General features: G+C 45.1%; 1 protein-coding gene across 5 annotated transcripts in view; it reads left to right on the top strand.

Annotated features, from left to right (window-relative positions):
* The window catches only part of smarcc2 (SWI/SNF related, matrix associated, actin dependent regulator of chromatin, subfamily c, member 2), a 341,362-nt gene that overhangs the window by 93,553 nt on the left and 229,960 nt on the right, over positions 1–17,849 (top strand). For 4 of the 5 annotated variants that reach the window (XM_067976775.1, XM_067976773.1, XM_067976776.1 and 1 more), the window contains exons 7-8: positions 2,925–2,994; positions 15,176–15,251. In XM_067976775.1, the coding sequence (XP_067832876.1) occupies positions 2,925–2,994; positions 15,176–15,251 (146 nt within the window). The remainder of the gene's footprint in view (positions 1–2,924; positions 2,995–15,175; positions 15,252–17,849) is intronic. The other variant, XM_067976774.1, reaches the window with a different exon arrangement.

The raw sequence follows: 17,849 nt of genomic DNA, 5'->3' as shown, positions 1-17,849 counted from the left end.
TCTAAGTCAACCTGAAACAGTGGCCGGGGAGAGGAATGCAGTGGGTGGCGAGGGTACAGAGATTGTCGCAGGGGCTGAAGACAGTCAGCTAGATAAGAGTGGAAGCAAGTGAGGGCAGTCCCACCGAGTTGGACAACAAAGAGGGATTGGAGGAGGATAGTGTCGTCAACCGTGTCAAAGGCTGTAGAGAGGACGAGGATGACAAGTGCACCACGGTCACAGTCACATACTTTATTCGGGTCATTTCAGTGTTGTGGGAAGGACAGAAACCTGATTGGAGGAATTCAGACATGTTGTTGCCAGAGAGACGGGCATGGATCTGGGAGACAACATGTCCAAGGACTGGAGAGGAAAGGGAGGTGGGAGATGGGGGTGTTCGTTTGCAAGGACACGGGTCGGGTTGGGTTTTTTGAGGAGGAGGTGATGGCAGTTTTGAAAGGGAAGGGGACAGTATCTGAGTAGAAGGAACCATTGACATATTTACATTGCCAGCTAGCAAGGAAGGGAAGTTGGGTGGTCAGCGGTTTAGTGGCAATGGAGCAGGAGGCAGGCTTGCAAGAAGATAGTAGAGAAACTAGAGCGAGGGTTCAAGGCTAAGGTGTGTCGTGGTCTATTGTGGATGTACTGCATTGTCAGAGGTGCCATCTTTTGCATGAGACGTTAAACTGAAGCGCAGTCTGCCTGTTCAGGCAGATGTAAGAGATCACATGGCAGTATTTGAGTTCTCTCAGTGTGTTGGCAAACACATCCCTTGGCCAACACCTCCATAAACGTTCACTGGTCATTAATCTCATTGCTCTTTGCGGGACCTCGCTGCATGCAAATTGATTGCCATGTTTGCCTGCATGACAGTGAGTACACTTCAAAAATAAGTCTTTGGCTGTAGGCGCTTTTGGACGTCCTGAGGATGTGAAAGGTGCTATGTAAATGCAAGTTATTTTTTAGGCTAGAATAAGTTTCTCCATGATTTTGTGTGATCGAGAACTATTAGAGAAATGTCACAAAAAGTATGTGAAGATACACGCTACATTCAAAACTTTTATTATCTGAGTGAATCCCCATGGCCTTGTCCACAGTTAGTTGGAGGATTATGGTATGTGTTGTAGTTATGTTCGGCCAAAATGATGGGTAGAGTGGATGACATGCATTGTAGCGCCACCAGTGGTGGGACAACTGAATAGCAGGCATTAGTGTTAAGTATTAAAAATATTAGAAGCAGATGTTATCGTTACATGTTATATGTAGGCATTACCAATATTACTACATTGTGACAACGGGAAATGAGCATGAACCTGACAGCTGTGGGTGGGGCGGGGGGGTGGAGAGCAATCCTATGTCTGACAGCATTGGTTTATCATTTTCTAACAAGTCTCTAAACATTGAATTTGATGTTTTGTGATTATCAACAAAGTGCGATGAGGAAAGTGTTGCAGGAAATAAACGTGACAGTTACAGGAAGTGGGCACTATACACAAGACTTTTAATATATTTCAGATAGATAGATATTGATTAATAGATTATAGATATCTTGCATCTAATGTGTGTCGATCTCACTCTGATATCACACTTCAAAGTGCCTAAGCAACCTTACAAAAAGGAGAGACAGCCAGTTAGTGACCTGGAGTTTGACATTTACAAGCACTCCCAAGTGCTCTCATCAATTTATAATTTGCAATTACCTTTATTTAGAGCAGTGGTCTTAAAAGGAAAGAGCTGTTTAGCATTTAAACACTACAACCATTTCCAGACCCAAACTACTTGTGAGCAAAGCCGTGAGAGATTCACTGGTATATACAAGTTTTGAGACAGTGACACTTCGGGTGTCACAAATGGAAACTTCTGCGTCACTTAACAAAGTGTTAAACAAAGGCAAGTCTGAACTCCAATTGACCTAAGAGAAAATCAGCTCTAATTGACTCACAGACTTAAAAGAAACATGCTAAGTTGCACGTGGGTGTACTTTATCAGCAGAATAATACCTTGTTTGGTTCATGGTATAAATCGCCTGCTCTTACAAAACAGCATTTCCTCTGACCCACTGTGAGCAACACCATGGGACATAAGCTAGAGGCAAACTTAATGACCAGGTGGCAGATAACCATTTGGAGTCCATTCTTCACTGAAACCACCTTCTGGGTGGTTCTTCACCCTCTGATTAAAGATCATTCTACCTGAGCTTCCAGGGCACGTCTCAATCAGGTTCTGATTGCTAGACTGCCATATGGAACAATGCTCACATGTTTACTGAACATTACTGATTACATTTAATCATTGCACACATTGGCAGATCTGTCCTTCCAGTTAGTGTTATGGCTCTTCTGCAGTGTCCTTAGTCCTCAGTAATTTGCAGGACTTTGTGACAGCTACTTGATGATAAGGGATTGAATGCAGAAGATTGAGTGGAACCAAAACAATCCACTCTCATTTGTGGTGATTGTGAATTAATTTATCTTGTGATAAATTCATATTCAGCAGCTTTATCACTGACAATCCTCCATTACATATCTGAGAGCTGGTATCAATAATTTTATCCTGTATACCTGGTGTAGTCTGAGAATTGTGGATGTAGCTTACATTTGTGTATAAAATGATATACATGTTTAAAAAATTGTGGTATAAATCAATCATGTTCATGCCAGGAAGATATAAAATCCCCATTCGTGGGACTGCTCTGTAATTGTAACTTCATTGTACGAGTTACGCTGTTAGCCTTGCTTACCAGAGCTAACTGATGGCCGCAGGCACACTCCCTTCTACCACACTGCTAGCCCTGACAGACCTTGTATCTCTTCAGTTGTACATGTAATACAGAAAAGCACTAAATTTGTTTTGTTTCAGTGAAACATACCCACCTTTTTTGAACAGGTCAAAATAAATGACAATTGTAATCTCTCTGTCTCTAACGTGTACCATTTCTCCTCCAGAAGAGTGGGTACGGCCAATTATGAAGCGGGAAAAGCAGGTCCTCCTACACTGGGGATATTGTCCTGACAGGTAAGTATCCAGGCTTTCAGCAGTGTTACATTAAAATGGCCATATATGTATAACAGCATAGACTGGAGGATAGACTAGTCAAGTGTCAGCTTGGCTCAGTTAGCAGGATTCTCAGCTGATTGTGGGTTCCAGCTCCAAACCAAGACTTGAGCTAATCTGAGCTAACATTACACTCAGTACTGAGGGACTGTTGCATTGTCAGAGGTAGTGTCCTTTAGACGATGTTAAATCCAGCTCTTATCTGCTTGCTCTAGTAGATGTTAATAGCTGTGATGAGAAGGTGCTCAAAGGTTCTTACTCTGGAAGGATGAGATAAAATGTGCTGAAGGGCCTTCTTCATCCAAAACAAACGTAACTGATAAGGCAAATTTTCTGGTGAACTATAGGTTAATCTAATAAACAGCAGTCTCCATTTTGAAATATCTAATTGATAACTTTTTGAATATAGATCGTTTAATTGCATCGCTTAGATTTGAATATTCAGTCAAATTGTTGGGTTAAGTTGATACTGCACACAAATGTGGTGAGAATTCTCAGATATTTTTCAGGAACAGATTCATGGAAAGATGATTCTCAGTGAACTTTATTGAATTACCTTGCGTACATGTGTATAAGGCTTGTGACCTACTTTCCAGCCCAAAGAAACTGAGGAAAAATCTAGTCCCCAGAGAGCAAGAACTGTGGGCTTAAAGCAGACTGTACACAGACAGGGAGTGGGGGATGAGAAGGTGAATGGGAGCTGGAGAGAGGGGAGCAGAACAGGAATCAAGGAGGAACACACCAGGAACCAGAGAGAGGGGAGTGGTGCTGGAGAGTCCATAATAGACGGTAGATCATGACCGGGCCAAAATCAGGGGAGTGGACGACATCCACCACAATGACTCACGTAGAAGCTGAGTTCCTTTTCAACTTCAAATCAGTAACCTAAATTTCTAGTCTTACATGAAGCATGTACATACAATAATATTAGTATCCTAATACTATAGAGTTTCTCAGTTAACATATTTTGACAGATCTGTGAGACCACACACATAATTGATTTTGGAGTCGACATGTACCTTTGTCAAAGTCTTTTTTTATTGTTTAGAAATCCAGGAGAAGGGCTGAGGGCCATGGTGCAGGACACCATCAGGGTTGGAAAGAGTAGGAGAGAAAGCAAGATAAATTGGGTACGGTAGCATAGTGGTTATCTTACTGGATTAGCAATCCAGAGGCTTGGACTAATAATCCAGAGTCATGATTTCAAATCCTGCCATGGCAGCTGGGGAATTTAAATTTAATTAATTAAGTTCAATTAATTAAATAAAATCTGGAATTAAAATACTAGTATCAGTAATGGTGGCCATGAAACTACCGGATTGTCGTAAAAACCCATCTGGTTCACTAATGTCCTTTAGAGAAGGAAACCTGCCGTCCTTACCCGGTCTGACCCACAGCAATGTGGTTGATTCTTAATTGCCCTCTGAAATGGCCGAGCAAGCCCCTCAGTTGTAAAATCTCGCTAAAAAAAGTCATAATAAGGATAAAACTGGAAGGACCACCCGGCATCGGACCACTAGGCACTGGACATGACAAAGGCAAACCAAGCCCAGTCGACCCTGCAAAGTCCTCCTCACTAACATCTGGGGACTTGTGCCAAAATTGGGAGAGCTGTCCCACAGACTAGTCAAGCAACAGCCTGACATAGCCATACTCACAGAATCATATCTCTCAGCCAACGTCCCAGACTCTTCCATCACCATCCCTGGGTATGTCCTGTCCCACCGGCAGGACAGACCGACCAGAGGTGGCGGTACAGTGATATACAGTCAGGAGAGAGTGGCCCTGGGAGTCCTCAACATTGACTCTGGACCCCATGAAATCTCATGGCATCAGGTCAAACATGGGCAAGGAAACCTCCTGCTGATTACCACCTACCGTCCTTCCTCAGCTGATGAATCAGTCCTCCTCCATGTTGAGCACCACTTGGAGGAAGCACTGAGGGTAGCAAGGGCACAGAATGTACTCTGGGTGGGGGACTTCAATATCCATCACCAAGAGTGGCTCGGTAGCACCACTACTGACTGAGCTGGCCGAGTCCTGAAGGACATAGCTGCCAGACTGGGCCTGCGGCAGGTGGTGAGCGAACCAACACGAGGGAAAAACTTACTTGACCTCGTCCTCACCAATCTACCTGTCGCAAATGCATCTGTCCATGACAGTATTGGTAGGAGTGACCAGCGCACAGTCCTTGTGGAGACTAAGTCCTGTCTTCGCACTGAGGATACCATCCAACGTGTCGTGTGGCACTGTCACCGTGCTAAATGGGATAGATTCAGAACAGATCTAGCAGCTCAAAATTGGGCATCCATGAGGTGCTGTGGGCCATCAGCAGCAGCAGAATTGTATTCCAGCACAATCTGTAACCTCATGGCCTGGCATATTCCTCACTCTACCATTACCAACAAGCCAGGGAATCAACCCTGGTTCAATGAGGAGTGTAGAAGAGCATGCCAGGAGCAGCACCAGGCGTACCGAAAAATGAGGTGCCAACATGGTAAAGCTACAACTCAGAACTACATGCATGCTAAACAGCGGAAGCAACATGCTATAGACAGAGCTAAGCGATTCTACAACCAACGGATCAGATCAAAGCTCTGCAGTCCTGCCACATCCAGTCGTGAATGATGGTGGACAATTAAACAACTAACGGGAGGAGGAGGCTCTGCAAACATCCCCATCCTCAATGATGGCGGAATCCAGCACATGAGTGCAAAAGACAAGGCTGAAGTGTTTGGAAACATCTTCAGCCAGAAGTGTCGAGTGGACGATCCATCTCGGCCTGCTCCCGATATCCCCACCATCACATAAGCCAGTCTTCAGCCAATTCGATTCACTCCACGTGATATCAAGAAACGGCTGAGTGCACTGGATACAACAAAGGCTTTAGGCCCCGACAACATCCCGGCTGTAGTGCTGAAGACTTGTGCTCCAGAACTAGCTGCGCCTCTAGCCAAGCTGTTCCAGTACAGCTACAACAATGGCATCTATCCGACAATGTGGAAAATTGCCCAGGTTTGTCCACAAAAAGCAGGACAAATCCAATCCGGCCAATTACCATCCCGTCAGTCTACTCTCAATCATCAGCAAAGTGATGGAAGGTGTCGTCGACAGCGCTTACTCACCAATAATCTGCTCACCAATGCTCAATTTGGGTTCCGTCAGGACCACTCGGCTCCAGACCTCATTACAGCCTTGGTCCAAACATGGACAAAAGAGCTGAATTCCAGAGGCGAGGTGAGAGTGACTGCCCTTGACATCAAGACAGCATTTGACCGAGTGTGGCACCAAGGAGCCCGAGTAAAATTGAAGTCAATGGGAATCAGGGGGAAAACTCTCCAGTGGCTGGAGTCATACCTAGCGCAAAGGAAGATGGTGGTGGTTGTTGGAGGCCAATCATCTCAGCCCCAGGGCATTGCTGCAAGAGTTCCTCAGGGCAGTGTCCTGGGCCCAACCATCTTCAGCTGCTTCATCAATGACCTTCCCTCCATCGTAAGGTCAGAAATGGGGATGTTCGCTGATGATTGCACAGTGTTCAGTTCCATTCGCAACCCCTCAAATAATGAAGCAGTCCGAGCCCGCATGCAGCAAGACCTGGACAACATCCAGGCTTGGGCTCATAAGTGGCAAGTAACATTCGCGCCAGGCAATGACCATCTCCAACAAGAGAGAGTCTAACCACCTCCCCTTGACATTCAACGGCATTACCATTGCCGAATCTCCCACCATCAACATCCTGGAGGTCACCATTGACCAGAAACTTAACTGAACCAGCCATATAAATACTGTGGCTACAAGAGCAGGTCAGAGGCTGGGTATTCTGTGGCGAGTGACTCACCTCCTGACTCCCCAAAGCCTTTCCACCATCTTCAAGGCACAAGTCAGGAGTGTGATGGAATACTCTCCACTTGCCTGGATGAGTGCAGCTCCAACAACACTCAAGAAGCTCAACACCATCCAGGACAAAGCAGCCCGCTTGATTGGCACCCCATCCACCACCCTAACCATTCACTCCCTTCGCCACCGGCGCACTGTGGCTGCAGTGTGCACCATCCACAGGATGCACTGCAGCAACTCGCCAAGGCTTCTTTGACAGCACCTCCCAAACCCGCGACCTCTACCACCTAGAAGGACAAGGGCAGTAGGCACATGGGAACAACACCACCTGCACGTTCCCCTCCAAGTCACACACCATCCCGACTTGGAAATATATCACCGTTCCTTCATCGTCACTGGGTCAAAATCCTGGAACTCCCTTCCTAACAGCACTGTGGGAGAACCTTCACCACACGGACTGCAGCGGTTCAAGAAGGCGGCTCACCACCACCTTCTCAAGGGCAATTTGGGATGGGCAATAAATGCTGGCCTCGCCAGCGACGCCCACATCCCATGAACAAATTTTTTTAAAAAGTCATGATGAGTTGACCTCAAGCTTGGGTTTAGGAGCCGGTAGATTGCAGGAGGAAGGGAAGACCGAGGGAGGTGAGGAGCTCCAGAATTTACAGTCCTGGGAAAAAATCATAGAACGGTTACAGCACAGAAGGAGGCCATTCGCGCCATCAAGCCCGTGCTAGCCCTTTGTAAGAGCAATCCAGTTAGTCCCATTCTTCCACTTTTTCTCCGTCGTCCTGCAAATCTTTTCCCTTCAAGTATTTATCCAATTCCTTTTTGAAAGCCACGATTGAATCTGCTTCCACCACCCTTTCAGGCAACGCATTCCAGATCATAACTACTCGCTGCGTAAAAAAGTTTTTCCTCATGACACCTTTGGTTCTTTTGCTGATCACCTGTGTCCTCTGGTTCTCGGCCCTTCTGCCACTGGGAACAGTTTCTCTTTATTTACTTTATCTAAACCCTTCATGATTTTGAACACCTCTATCAAATCTCCTCTCAACATTCTCTGTTCTAAGGAGAACAATCCCAGCTTCTCCAGTCTATCCACGTAACTGAAGTCCCTCATCCCTGGTACCATTCCAATAAATCTCTTCTGCATCCTCTCTGAAACCTCGACATCCTTCCTAAAGTGTGGTGCCCAGAATTGAACACACTACTCCAGCTGAGGCCTAACCATATTTTATAAAGGTTCAGCATGACTTCCTTCCTTTTGTATTCTATACCTCTATTAATAAAGCTCAGTTTCACATATGCTTTTTTAACAGCCTTCTCAACTTGCCCTGCCACCTTCAAAGATTTATGTATGTGCACCCCCAGTTCTCTCTGTTCCTGCACCCCCTTTAAAATTGTACCATTTAGTTTATATTGCCTCTCCTCATTCTTCCCACCAAAATGTATCACTTCATACTTCTCTGTGTTAAATTTCATCTGCCATGTGACTGCCCATTTCACCAGTCTATCACTATCCTCCACATTGTTTACTACATTTCTGAGTTTCGTGTCATCTGCAAACTTTGAGTTTATGCCCTCTTTACCCAAGTCCAAGTCATTAATATATATCAAAAAGAGCTGTGGTCCTAATACTGATCCCTGGGGAACACCACTATATACGTCCCTCCAGTCTGAAAAATAACATTTCACCACTGCTCTGCTTTCTGTCCCTTAGTCAATTTTGTAGCCACACTGTCACTGTCCCTTTAATACAGTGGGCTTTAATTTTGCTAACAATCTATTATGTGGTACTTCATCAAACGCCTTTTGAAAGTTCATATACACAACATCAACCGCACTACCCTCATCAACCCTCCCTGTTACTTCATCAATGAACTCAATCAAGTTAATCAAACACAATTTTCCTTTAACAAATCTGTGCTGACTTTCACTTATTAGTCCATACGTTTTCAAGTGCCAATTCATTTTGTCCTGGATTATTCACTCTAGAAGTTTCCCCACCACTGAAGTTAGGCTGACCAGCCTGTAATTGCCGGGTTAATCCCCTTGTCCCTTTAATACAGTGGGCTTTAATTTTGCTAACACGTCTATTATGTGGTACTTCATCAAACGCCTTTTGAACAGGGATGTGACATTTGTAATCCTCCAGTCCTCTGGCACCGTCCCCATATCTAAGGAGGATTGGAAGATTGTGGCCAGATCCTCCGCAATTTCCACCCTTACTTCCCTCAGTAACCGAGGATGCATCCCATCTGGACCGGGTGACTTTTCTACTTGGAGTACTGCCAATCTCCTCTTTATCTATTTTTATCGTATCCAATATCGCTGCTACCTCCTCCTTTACTGCTACACTGGCAGCATCCTCTTCTTTAGTGAAGGCAGATGCGAAGTATTCATTTAGTACCTCAGCCATGCCCTCTGCCTCCACAAGAAGATCTCCATTTTTGTTCCTAATCGGTCCCACCCTTCCTTTGATTACCCTTTTACTCTTTATATGTTTATAAAAGACTTTTGGGTTGCCTTTAATGTCAGCTGCTGATCTATTCTGATACTCTCTCTCTGCCCCTCTTATTCCCCTTTTCAGATCTCCTCTGTACTTTCTGTATTCAGCCTGGTTCACTACTGTATTATGAGCCTGACATTTATCATGAGCCTCCTTTTTCTGTTTCATTTTAATCTCTATATCTTTAGTCATCCAGGGAGCTCTAGCTTTGGATGCCCTTCCTTTCCCCTCGTTAGGGATGTGTCTACTCTTTTACTGAATGAGCTCCTCCTTGAAGGCCTCCCATTGTTCAATTACTGTTTTGCCTGCCAATTTTTGATTCCAATCCACCTGAGCAAGATCCCCTTTTAACTCACTGAAATTAACCCTCCTCCAGTTAGATATTTTCACATTGGATTCTTCCTCTTCCTTTTCCATAACTATTCTAAACCTAATGATATTACGATCACTGTTCCCCAAATGCTCCCCCACTGAAACATGCTCCACCTGCCCCACTTCATTCCCCAGAACTAGATCCAGCACTGCTTCCTTCCTGGTTGGGCTGGAAACACACTGTTCCAAAAAGTTCCCTTGAACACATTTCAGGAATTCCTCTCCTTCTTTGCCCTTCACACTGTTACTGTCCCAGTCCATATTGGGGTAACAGTTACATGTTCTGGCTCGTTGCACATTTCGTTTAATTGCCCAGATTTTCACATCTTCTAATGGCTATTCAGTAACTTGTAGCAATTTTCCAATAATGGATTGCTGTTGACAGAAAATACACAATACTGTCACTGTTGACAGTACTGGGTCTCCAGTTCAACCTAAAAAGGCAGAGCTGGATTTCCTCCCTTTTAGCTCATGAAATTGTGGGTCTCCAGGAGCAGTGGCATGAAGAAAAGAAAATAGTGGAGACTTATGTGTATAGGTCGCAGGCCACTCCTCCAGGGACTACTTCATATAATGGGCCAGATATTGCTGAAAAAATAACAGCACCTGAACGACATACACCATTATTAATGCGCAAGTCGGCCAGCAACTTGTGGCGAGGAAGAGATACCCCGTGAATTGCGAATCGCCACAAGTTGCTGGCCGATTTGCACCGCTCTGCCGTTAGCTTCACGAAAACGGCATCTCACGCTTAACCTCCCCGTGATTTTCATGAAGTTGCTGCATTTGCACACTAATTGCCCATTAAACTTGCCGCAGAAAGTCTAGTAATTATCAACTTAAGTACCTTTTCAACAACATGATAATTGCTAATGGCTACTAATCATCCTCTCTTGCTCAGAAAGTAAAAGATTATAAGTGTGGAGTCTCATTCCTTCAGGTTGTGAATTGATATAGGAGATTTTAAAAATGTCAAGTTTTAAATTTAAATTTTTTTTTCCTACCAAGGAAGAAGATGCTGCCAAAGTCACAGTAAAAGAGGAGGTAGTTAAGATACTGGATGGGCTAAAAATTGATGAAGAGGAGGTGCTAGAAAGGCTAGCTGTACGTAAAGTAGATAAGTCACCCGGTCCGGATGGGATGTATCCTAGGTTGCTGAGGGAAGTAAGGGTGGAAATTGCGGAGGTACTGGCCATAATCTTCCAATCATCCTTCGATATGGAGGTGATGCCAGAGGACTGGAGAATTGCAAGTGTAAGGATAAACCCAGCAACTAAAGGCCAGTCAGTTTAACCTCGACGGTGGGGAAGCTTTTAGAAATGATAATCCGGGACAAAATTAATAGTCGCTTGGACAAGTGTGGATTAATAAAGGAAAGCCAGCATGGATTTATTAAAGGCAAATCATGTTTAACTCACTTGATTGAGTTATTTGATGAGGTAACAGAGAGTGTTGATGAGGGCAATGCGTTTGATGTTGTGTATATGGACTTTCAAAAGGCATTTGATAAAATGCCACATAATAGGCTTGTCAGCAAAATTAGAGTCATAGAATCATAGAAAGGTTACAGCACGGAAGGAGGCCATTTGGCCCATCGAATCCGCACCAGCTCTGTGAAAGAGCAATCCAGCTAGTCCCACTCCCCCGCCCTATCCCCGTGGCCCTGCACGTTTTTTCCTTTCAAGTACTTATCCAGTTCCCTTTTGAAGGCCATGATTGAATCTGCCTCCACCACCCCCTCGGGCAGTGCATTCCAGATCCTAACCACTCGCTGTGTAAAAAGGTTTTTCCTCATGTCACCTTTGGTTCATTTGCCAATCACCTTAAATCTATGTCCTCTGGTTGTTGACCCTTCTGCCAATGGGAACAGTTTCTCTCTATCTACTCTGTCTAGACTTTTTATGATTTTGAATACCTCTATCAAATCTCCTCGCAGCCTTTTCTGTACAAGGAGAACAATCCCAGCTTCTCCAGTCTATCCACGTAACGAAAGGCCCTCATCCCTGGAATCATTCTAGTAAATCTCTTCTGCACCCTCTCTGAGGCCTTCACATCTTTCCTAAAGTGTGGTGCCCAGAACTGGACCCAATACTCCAGTTGTGGCCGAGCCAGTGTTTTATAAAGGTTCATCATGACTTCCATACTTTTGTACTCTAGGCCTCTATTTATATGCTTTTTTAACCACTTTCTCGCCCTGCCCTGCCACCTTCAACGATTTGTGCACATATACCCCCCGATCTCTCTGTTCCTGTACCCCATTTAGAGTTGTGCCCTCTAGTTTATATTGCCTCTCCTCATTCTTCCTACCGAAATGTATTACTTCGCATTTTTCTGCGTTAAATTTCATCTGCTACGTGTCCGCCCATGCCACCAGTCTGTCTATATCCTCTTGAAGTCTATCACTATCCTCCTCACTGTTTACTACCCTTCCAAGTTTTGTGTCATCTGCAGATTTTGAAATTGTGCCCTGTACACCCAAGTCCAAGTCATTAATATGTATCAAGAAAAGCAGTGGTCCCAGCACCGACCCCTGGGGAACACCACTGTACACCTCCCTCCAGTCCGAGAAACAACCGTTCACCCCTACACTCTGTTTCCTGTCACTTATCCAATTCTGTATCCATGCTGCTACTACCCCTTTATACCATGGGCTACAATCTTGATGATAAGCCTGCCATGCGGCACTTTATCAAACGCCTTTTGAACGTCCATATACATCACATCAACTGCATTGCCCTCATCTACCCTCTCTGTTACCTCATCAAAAAACTCTTATCAAGTTAGTTAAACACGATTTGCCTTTAACAAATCCACACTGGCTTTCCCTAATCAATCTACCCTTGTCGAAGTGACTTAATTCTGTCCCAGATTATCATTTCTAAAAGTTTCCCCACCACTGAGATTAAACTGACTGGCCTATAGTTGCTGGGTTTATCCTTACACCCTTTTTTGAACAAGGGTCTAACATTTGCAAAACAATTGCAAATTGAAGCCCATAGAATAAAGGGGGCAGTAGCAGCATGGATACGAAATTGGTTGATGATGTCAACAAATATGCAGATGAGAATGTGAAGTTGGGCAGTCAGGAGCTGGAACAGGAGGGGATCAAGGGAGCAGATGGTGCACTTTATGCATGAGATATATGGTTGAGAAAGTGATGGGGGATAAACTATGAACTACAGGATGAGTGAGAATTCATTTGGGAGGAGGGAATGCTGGGAGTTGGAGAGTAATGGAGGGGCAGTTAAACAATGCAGATGTAGGTGTGTGGATGGCTTTGTTTTGTACATGAATTCGATGAATTCCTCCTATTTGGTGTCTGAGATGAGGATGAAGGTTGAGTGGGAGAAGATCTGAGGTGATGGTTGGCAGTGAAGAATAGGATTTTGGAGTTATTCCTGCGCTTCAGGATGATCTTTGAGTAGTTTGAGAATTTGGCCTTGAAAAGGGAGCGACACAAGAGCTTGAGAGAGCCAGCTAGCCCCGTTGCTTGCCACGTGCATTCAACCTTGCAGCCTGCAGAAGTAGCTATTGTACAGGGGCAGCGATGGGAGTGGGAGACTGTCTGGGAGGCGGGGAGCGGCAAGGGTGGCAAAAGTAGAGGTGCGGCAATTGTGTAGCAGATCAACAGAAGCATTGATGTTGCCTCAGGTGGCAGGCCAGATGAGAAGAAGGTTGGGGATTGCAAGGGCGCTTGTGAGGGTAATGGGAGGTATTTTTTTTCATAGCATGGAAAGTGACAGTGGAGGGGTTTGAAGCAGGCAGGAGGTTGTGTTGGAGAAAGGAGATGAGAAAGTGATCAGTGCGCTCCAGGGCCAGGTGTGATTAAGAGATTGAAGGGGTGGTTGGGAATTTGATGCGGAGCATGAACTTAATCGAGATGAGCAGGGCGAGGAAGTCAGCAGAGGTAGGAGAATGAGTTCAAGTCAAAATTGAAATCACTGAGGATGAAGAGTTGCTCAGTACAGAGGGTTGAAATCTGACAAGAGTGAAGAAGGCATCTGGAGACATGAGGAGGTGGCAGACAAAGGGGATCTTGAACAGATTGGAGGGTTGGGTATTCAAGTGTAGAGAAGGAGCTGGAGGAGTAAGGATATAGGGTAAGGGATCTGGAGACGAGTGCATGGCGCCACCACAGTGGTTAGGGCAGGGGGTATGGTGCAACATAAAGCAAGGTGGGTCAGTCTTCGTTAGAGGGGAGAAATATCCATCGGCGAGCCAATCCAGGACAACCTTAGGAGGCAGAGGGTGTGCACCTGATTTAATCAGTTTTATGTCCCAGGCAGATACAGTGTTTCACACCTTTTAATTCAAAACTGTCAGTTAATCTCTGCACTGAGGTATTGAAAAGTGTGAGTGATAATTTATGTTCCTATAGCGTTCCTGGTGTGGAGAGGTGCCTCGAAGCACTTTGCGGGGTGGTGGACAGCACATAGACACTGATTCCAGGTGTGCGACACAACTGTCTGAGACTACTGAACAGACAAACAGTTCAAAAAAGCCCAGCCCAGCATCCTTACCATCTGCAGATTGTCAAACCAATATCCCACCACACTTTCCTGGAAAGTTTTGGCGTGACTACAGCGTCAGAGCAGAGTCTTGCAGTTTTTTCCCGAGGGAATTTGCGCGTAACTGATATGCGCCAGTTTTACGCCGAAATCTCACTACGCATAAATTTTTTGATCAGAAAGATGTAAATTTCTTGAATTTCAGAAAGACAGTAGAGTTGTGATAATGGGGGACTTCAATTATCCTAATATAGACTTGGAAAATAATTGTGTAAAGGGCAACGAGGGGGAGGAATTCCTGAAATGTGTACAAGAGAACTTTCTTGATCAGTGTGTTTCCAGCCCGACAAGGAAGGAAGCAGTACTGGATCTAGTTCTGGGGAATGAAGTGGGGCAAGTGGAGCATGTTTCAGTGGGGGAGCATTTGGGGAACAGTGATCATAATATCATTAGGTTTAGAATAGTTACGGAAAAGGACGAGGAACAATCAAATGTGAAAATACCTAACTGGAGGAGGGCAAATTTCAGTGAGTTGAATGGGGATCGTGCCCAAGTGGAATCAAAGATTGGCAGGTAAAACAATAAATGAGCAATGGGAGGCCTTCAAAGAGGATATCATTCAGGTAGAGACTAAACACATTCCTATGAGGGGGAAAGGAAGAGCGTCCAAAGCTAGAGCTCCCTGATGACTAAAGAAATTGAGATTAGAATTGAGAATGAAACAGAAAAAGGAGGCTTACCAGAATGCTGATAGAACATTGTTATAAGCAGCAATCTAGAGGCTGGATCTGAAAAGTTTTAATGCTTTAATAACATTTTGTTAAGGAGTAGGGGTAACTTCAAAGAACTTGTAGGTGAAGATATTAGCACTGTGACCATGTGTAGAAATTCTCCCTGTGTTGTGTCCCTCCAGTTATGATACGTGGATTCCAGCCAGTGAAATTGAGGCATCAGTGGAGGACCCCCCACCTACTGAGCGACCCCGGAAGGTTTGCAGTTTTATAATTGCTGATATATTAAAATGTACATAGTTATAATATTCAGAGAGGATACAAAAAAATTGGCAGATGTGTTGCCCATTCATGCGTCTATGTCGCTGTGTCTGAAAATACTGAACTATTTTTGGATATTCAATAAAGAATTACCTTGGAAACTGAACATAGGTAACGCAGAACCAAAGTCTGTTTATTTTGTTGTTTAGATCATGTTCAAAACTTAGAAAGGCCTGTTTTATTTAATCAGCAAAAGCTGCTGTTGTATTAATACAGGGCTTTCTGAATAGTGCATCCTGCGCCATGACCCTGTCACCAATAGCTGCTCCAGCCTCTTACCCACCCCTCCCAGGACCCCAAGCCCCCATCAGCCTCTGCAACCCCCTCTCCTGGTCTCAAGGTGATGGTGGTCTTGTCTTTCTTGATGGTAGATGTCGCAGAGCTGGTAGGTGCTGTTGAGATAAGCTTGATGAGTTACTGCAGTGTATCCTGTAGATTGTACATACTGGAACCAGTGTGCCAGTGGTGGAGGGGGTGGATATTGAATCCAGTAGCAGGGATGCTGATAGAGGAAACTGCTCTGTCCTGGATGGTGTCGAGCTTCTTGAGTGTTGTTGCATCTGCACCCATCCAGGTAAGTAGTGAATATTCCATCACAGTCCTGACTTGAGGCTTGTAGATGGTGGAGAAGCTTTGAGGAGTCAGGAGGTGAGCCACTCGTCACAGAATACCAAGCCTCTGCCCTGCTCTTGTAGCCACTGCATTTATGTGGCTGGTCCAGTTCAGCTTCTGGTCAATGGTGAACCCCCTAAGATATTGAAGGTCAAGGAGAGGAGGTATGGCCTTTTTTTGTTGGAGATGGTCATTGCCTGGCAATTGTGGGTTCCCGGCATTTGTCATAACGCTTTTGAGAGATGTGAAGCTAGAGACACACATTTGACTCAAGATGTTTAATCCATAACATGTTAAAATTGGTACATGGCTCACACATTCCACTGAAAAACCCTATGTAAATATTTCGTTGGAGATTCTCATGTTAAAATGTCCACACTGACCTGTAATTATTCCCCCAGATGCCAGTAGTTGGTGCTGTAACAGGATTTCTAACGTTTATCTATCACTGACCTGTAACGCTCCCTATACTGACAAAAATATCATTGAAAAGTGCTTTGAATCTTCAGAGTGCAGTTGCAGGCCTTCCACCATTGGTAGCATCTTGGCACGTCACCCCAGTCACGATATATTTAGAGATAAGGAAGGCCATTCGGCCCATCTTAATTCATCCACCCAGTAAGGTCCTACATTCCCCCCACTGTAACATCTAGTTGTTTAAATGATTTCAGGGTTTTTGCATACCCTCCTCTGTCCAGTAGACCATTCCATGTGATCACTCTGAAGAATTTCGATATCAGTCTTAAATTTATTCTTTATTACTTTGACCCTGTGACCCCCTTGTCCCATTCTCTCAATTTATTTGAAGTAATATTTTGGATTTACCTTCTCCATTCCATTAACTATATTATATTCCTCTACAAGATCACCTCTTAGTCACCTCCTTTCCAGTTTGAAAAGCCCAGTTTCTCCAGTCTTTCCCCATAACTCCGGCCTGACACTGGGACTCTTCTCTCCACTGTCTCCAGCACTCGAATGTCTCCCTTGTGTCTCAGTGACTAGAACTGGACCCAGTGCTCAAGGTGGGTCTGACCAGAACTGGACACAGTGCTCAAGGTGGGGTCTGACCAGAACTGGACACAGTGCTCGGGGTGGGTCTGACCAGAACTGGACACAGTACTCAAGGTGAGTCTGACCAGAACTGGGACACAGTACTCAAGGTGGGTCTGACCAGAGCTGGACACAGGACTCAAGGTGGGTCTGACCAGAACTCTGTACAGTTTTGATCATGTCTTCCTTTGACCTGCATTGTACTGTTTTGGCTATGTAGTTGAATGTTCTATTGGCTTTGTTGATTGCTGCTCTGTATTGGTTGGCTATATTGGCCTAGAAATTGGTTCTCACGGCCTGCCGGCGCAAACTGGGTGCAGCACTGGAATGGGTAGGCCCAAGGTCCACCCAATATTGGGCATCGGGCCTCATTAACATCAGACTGGCGAGCTGCAGATACCTACTGGGCGTCACCGGACAGTTCGCCAGCGAAGACATTTCAATTTGGGCTGCTGCTCTGCCGGCAGCGAACCTCATGTAGGTCTCGGAAGAGGGAGGGAAAGCGAATGGGAAGGATGGGTGTGACCGAGAGAGGGGGGGGGGGGGGGGGTAGCAATCAGAAAGATGGGGCGACCAGGAGAGGGGAGGGAGGGACCGAGAGGGAGGGAGGGAGGCAGCGACCGAAATTTCTCCACTCAGAGGGTGGTGAACCTGTGGAATTCTCTACCACAGAAGGGCAGTGGAGGCCAAGTCACTGAATATATTTAAGAAGGAACTAGATCGGTTTCTAGACACAAAAGGCATCAAGGGGTATGGGGGGAGAGAGCGGAAATATGGTATTGAGATAGAGGATCAGCCATGATCATATTGAATGGTGGTACAGGCCCGAAGGCCGAATGGCCTACTCCTGCTCCTATTTTCTATATCTCTATG

This window comes from Heptranchias perlo, chromosome X (assembly GCF_035084215.1).
Source record: "Heptranchias perlo isolate sHepPer1 chromosome X, sHepPer1.hap1, whole genome shotgun sequence".
In the NCBI taxonomy this organism is placed as follows: Eukaryota; Metazoa; Chordata; class Chondrichthyes; order Hexanchiformes; family Hexanchidae; genus Heptranchias; species Heptranchias perlo.
Note: the sequence above shows the minus strand (reverse complement) of the source record. Positions and strands in the feature narration are given on the sequence as shown.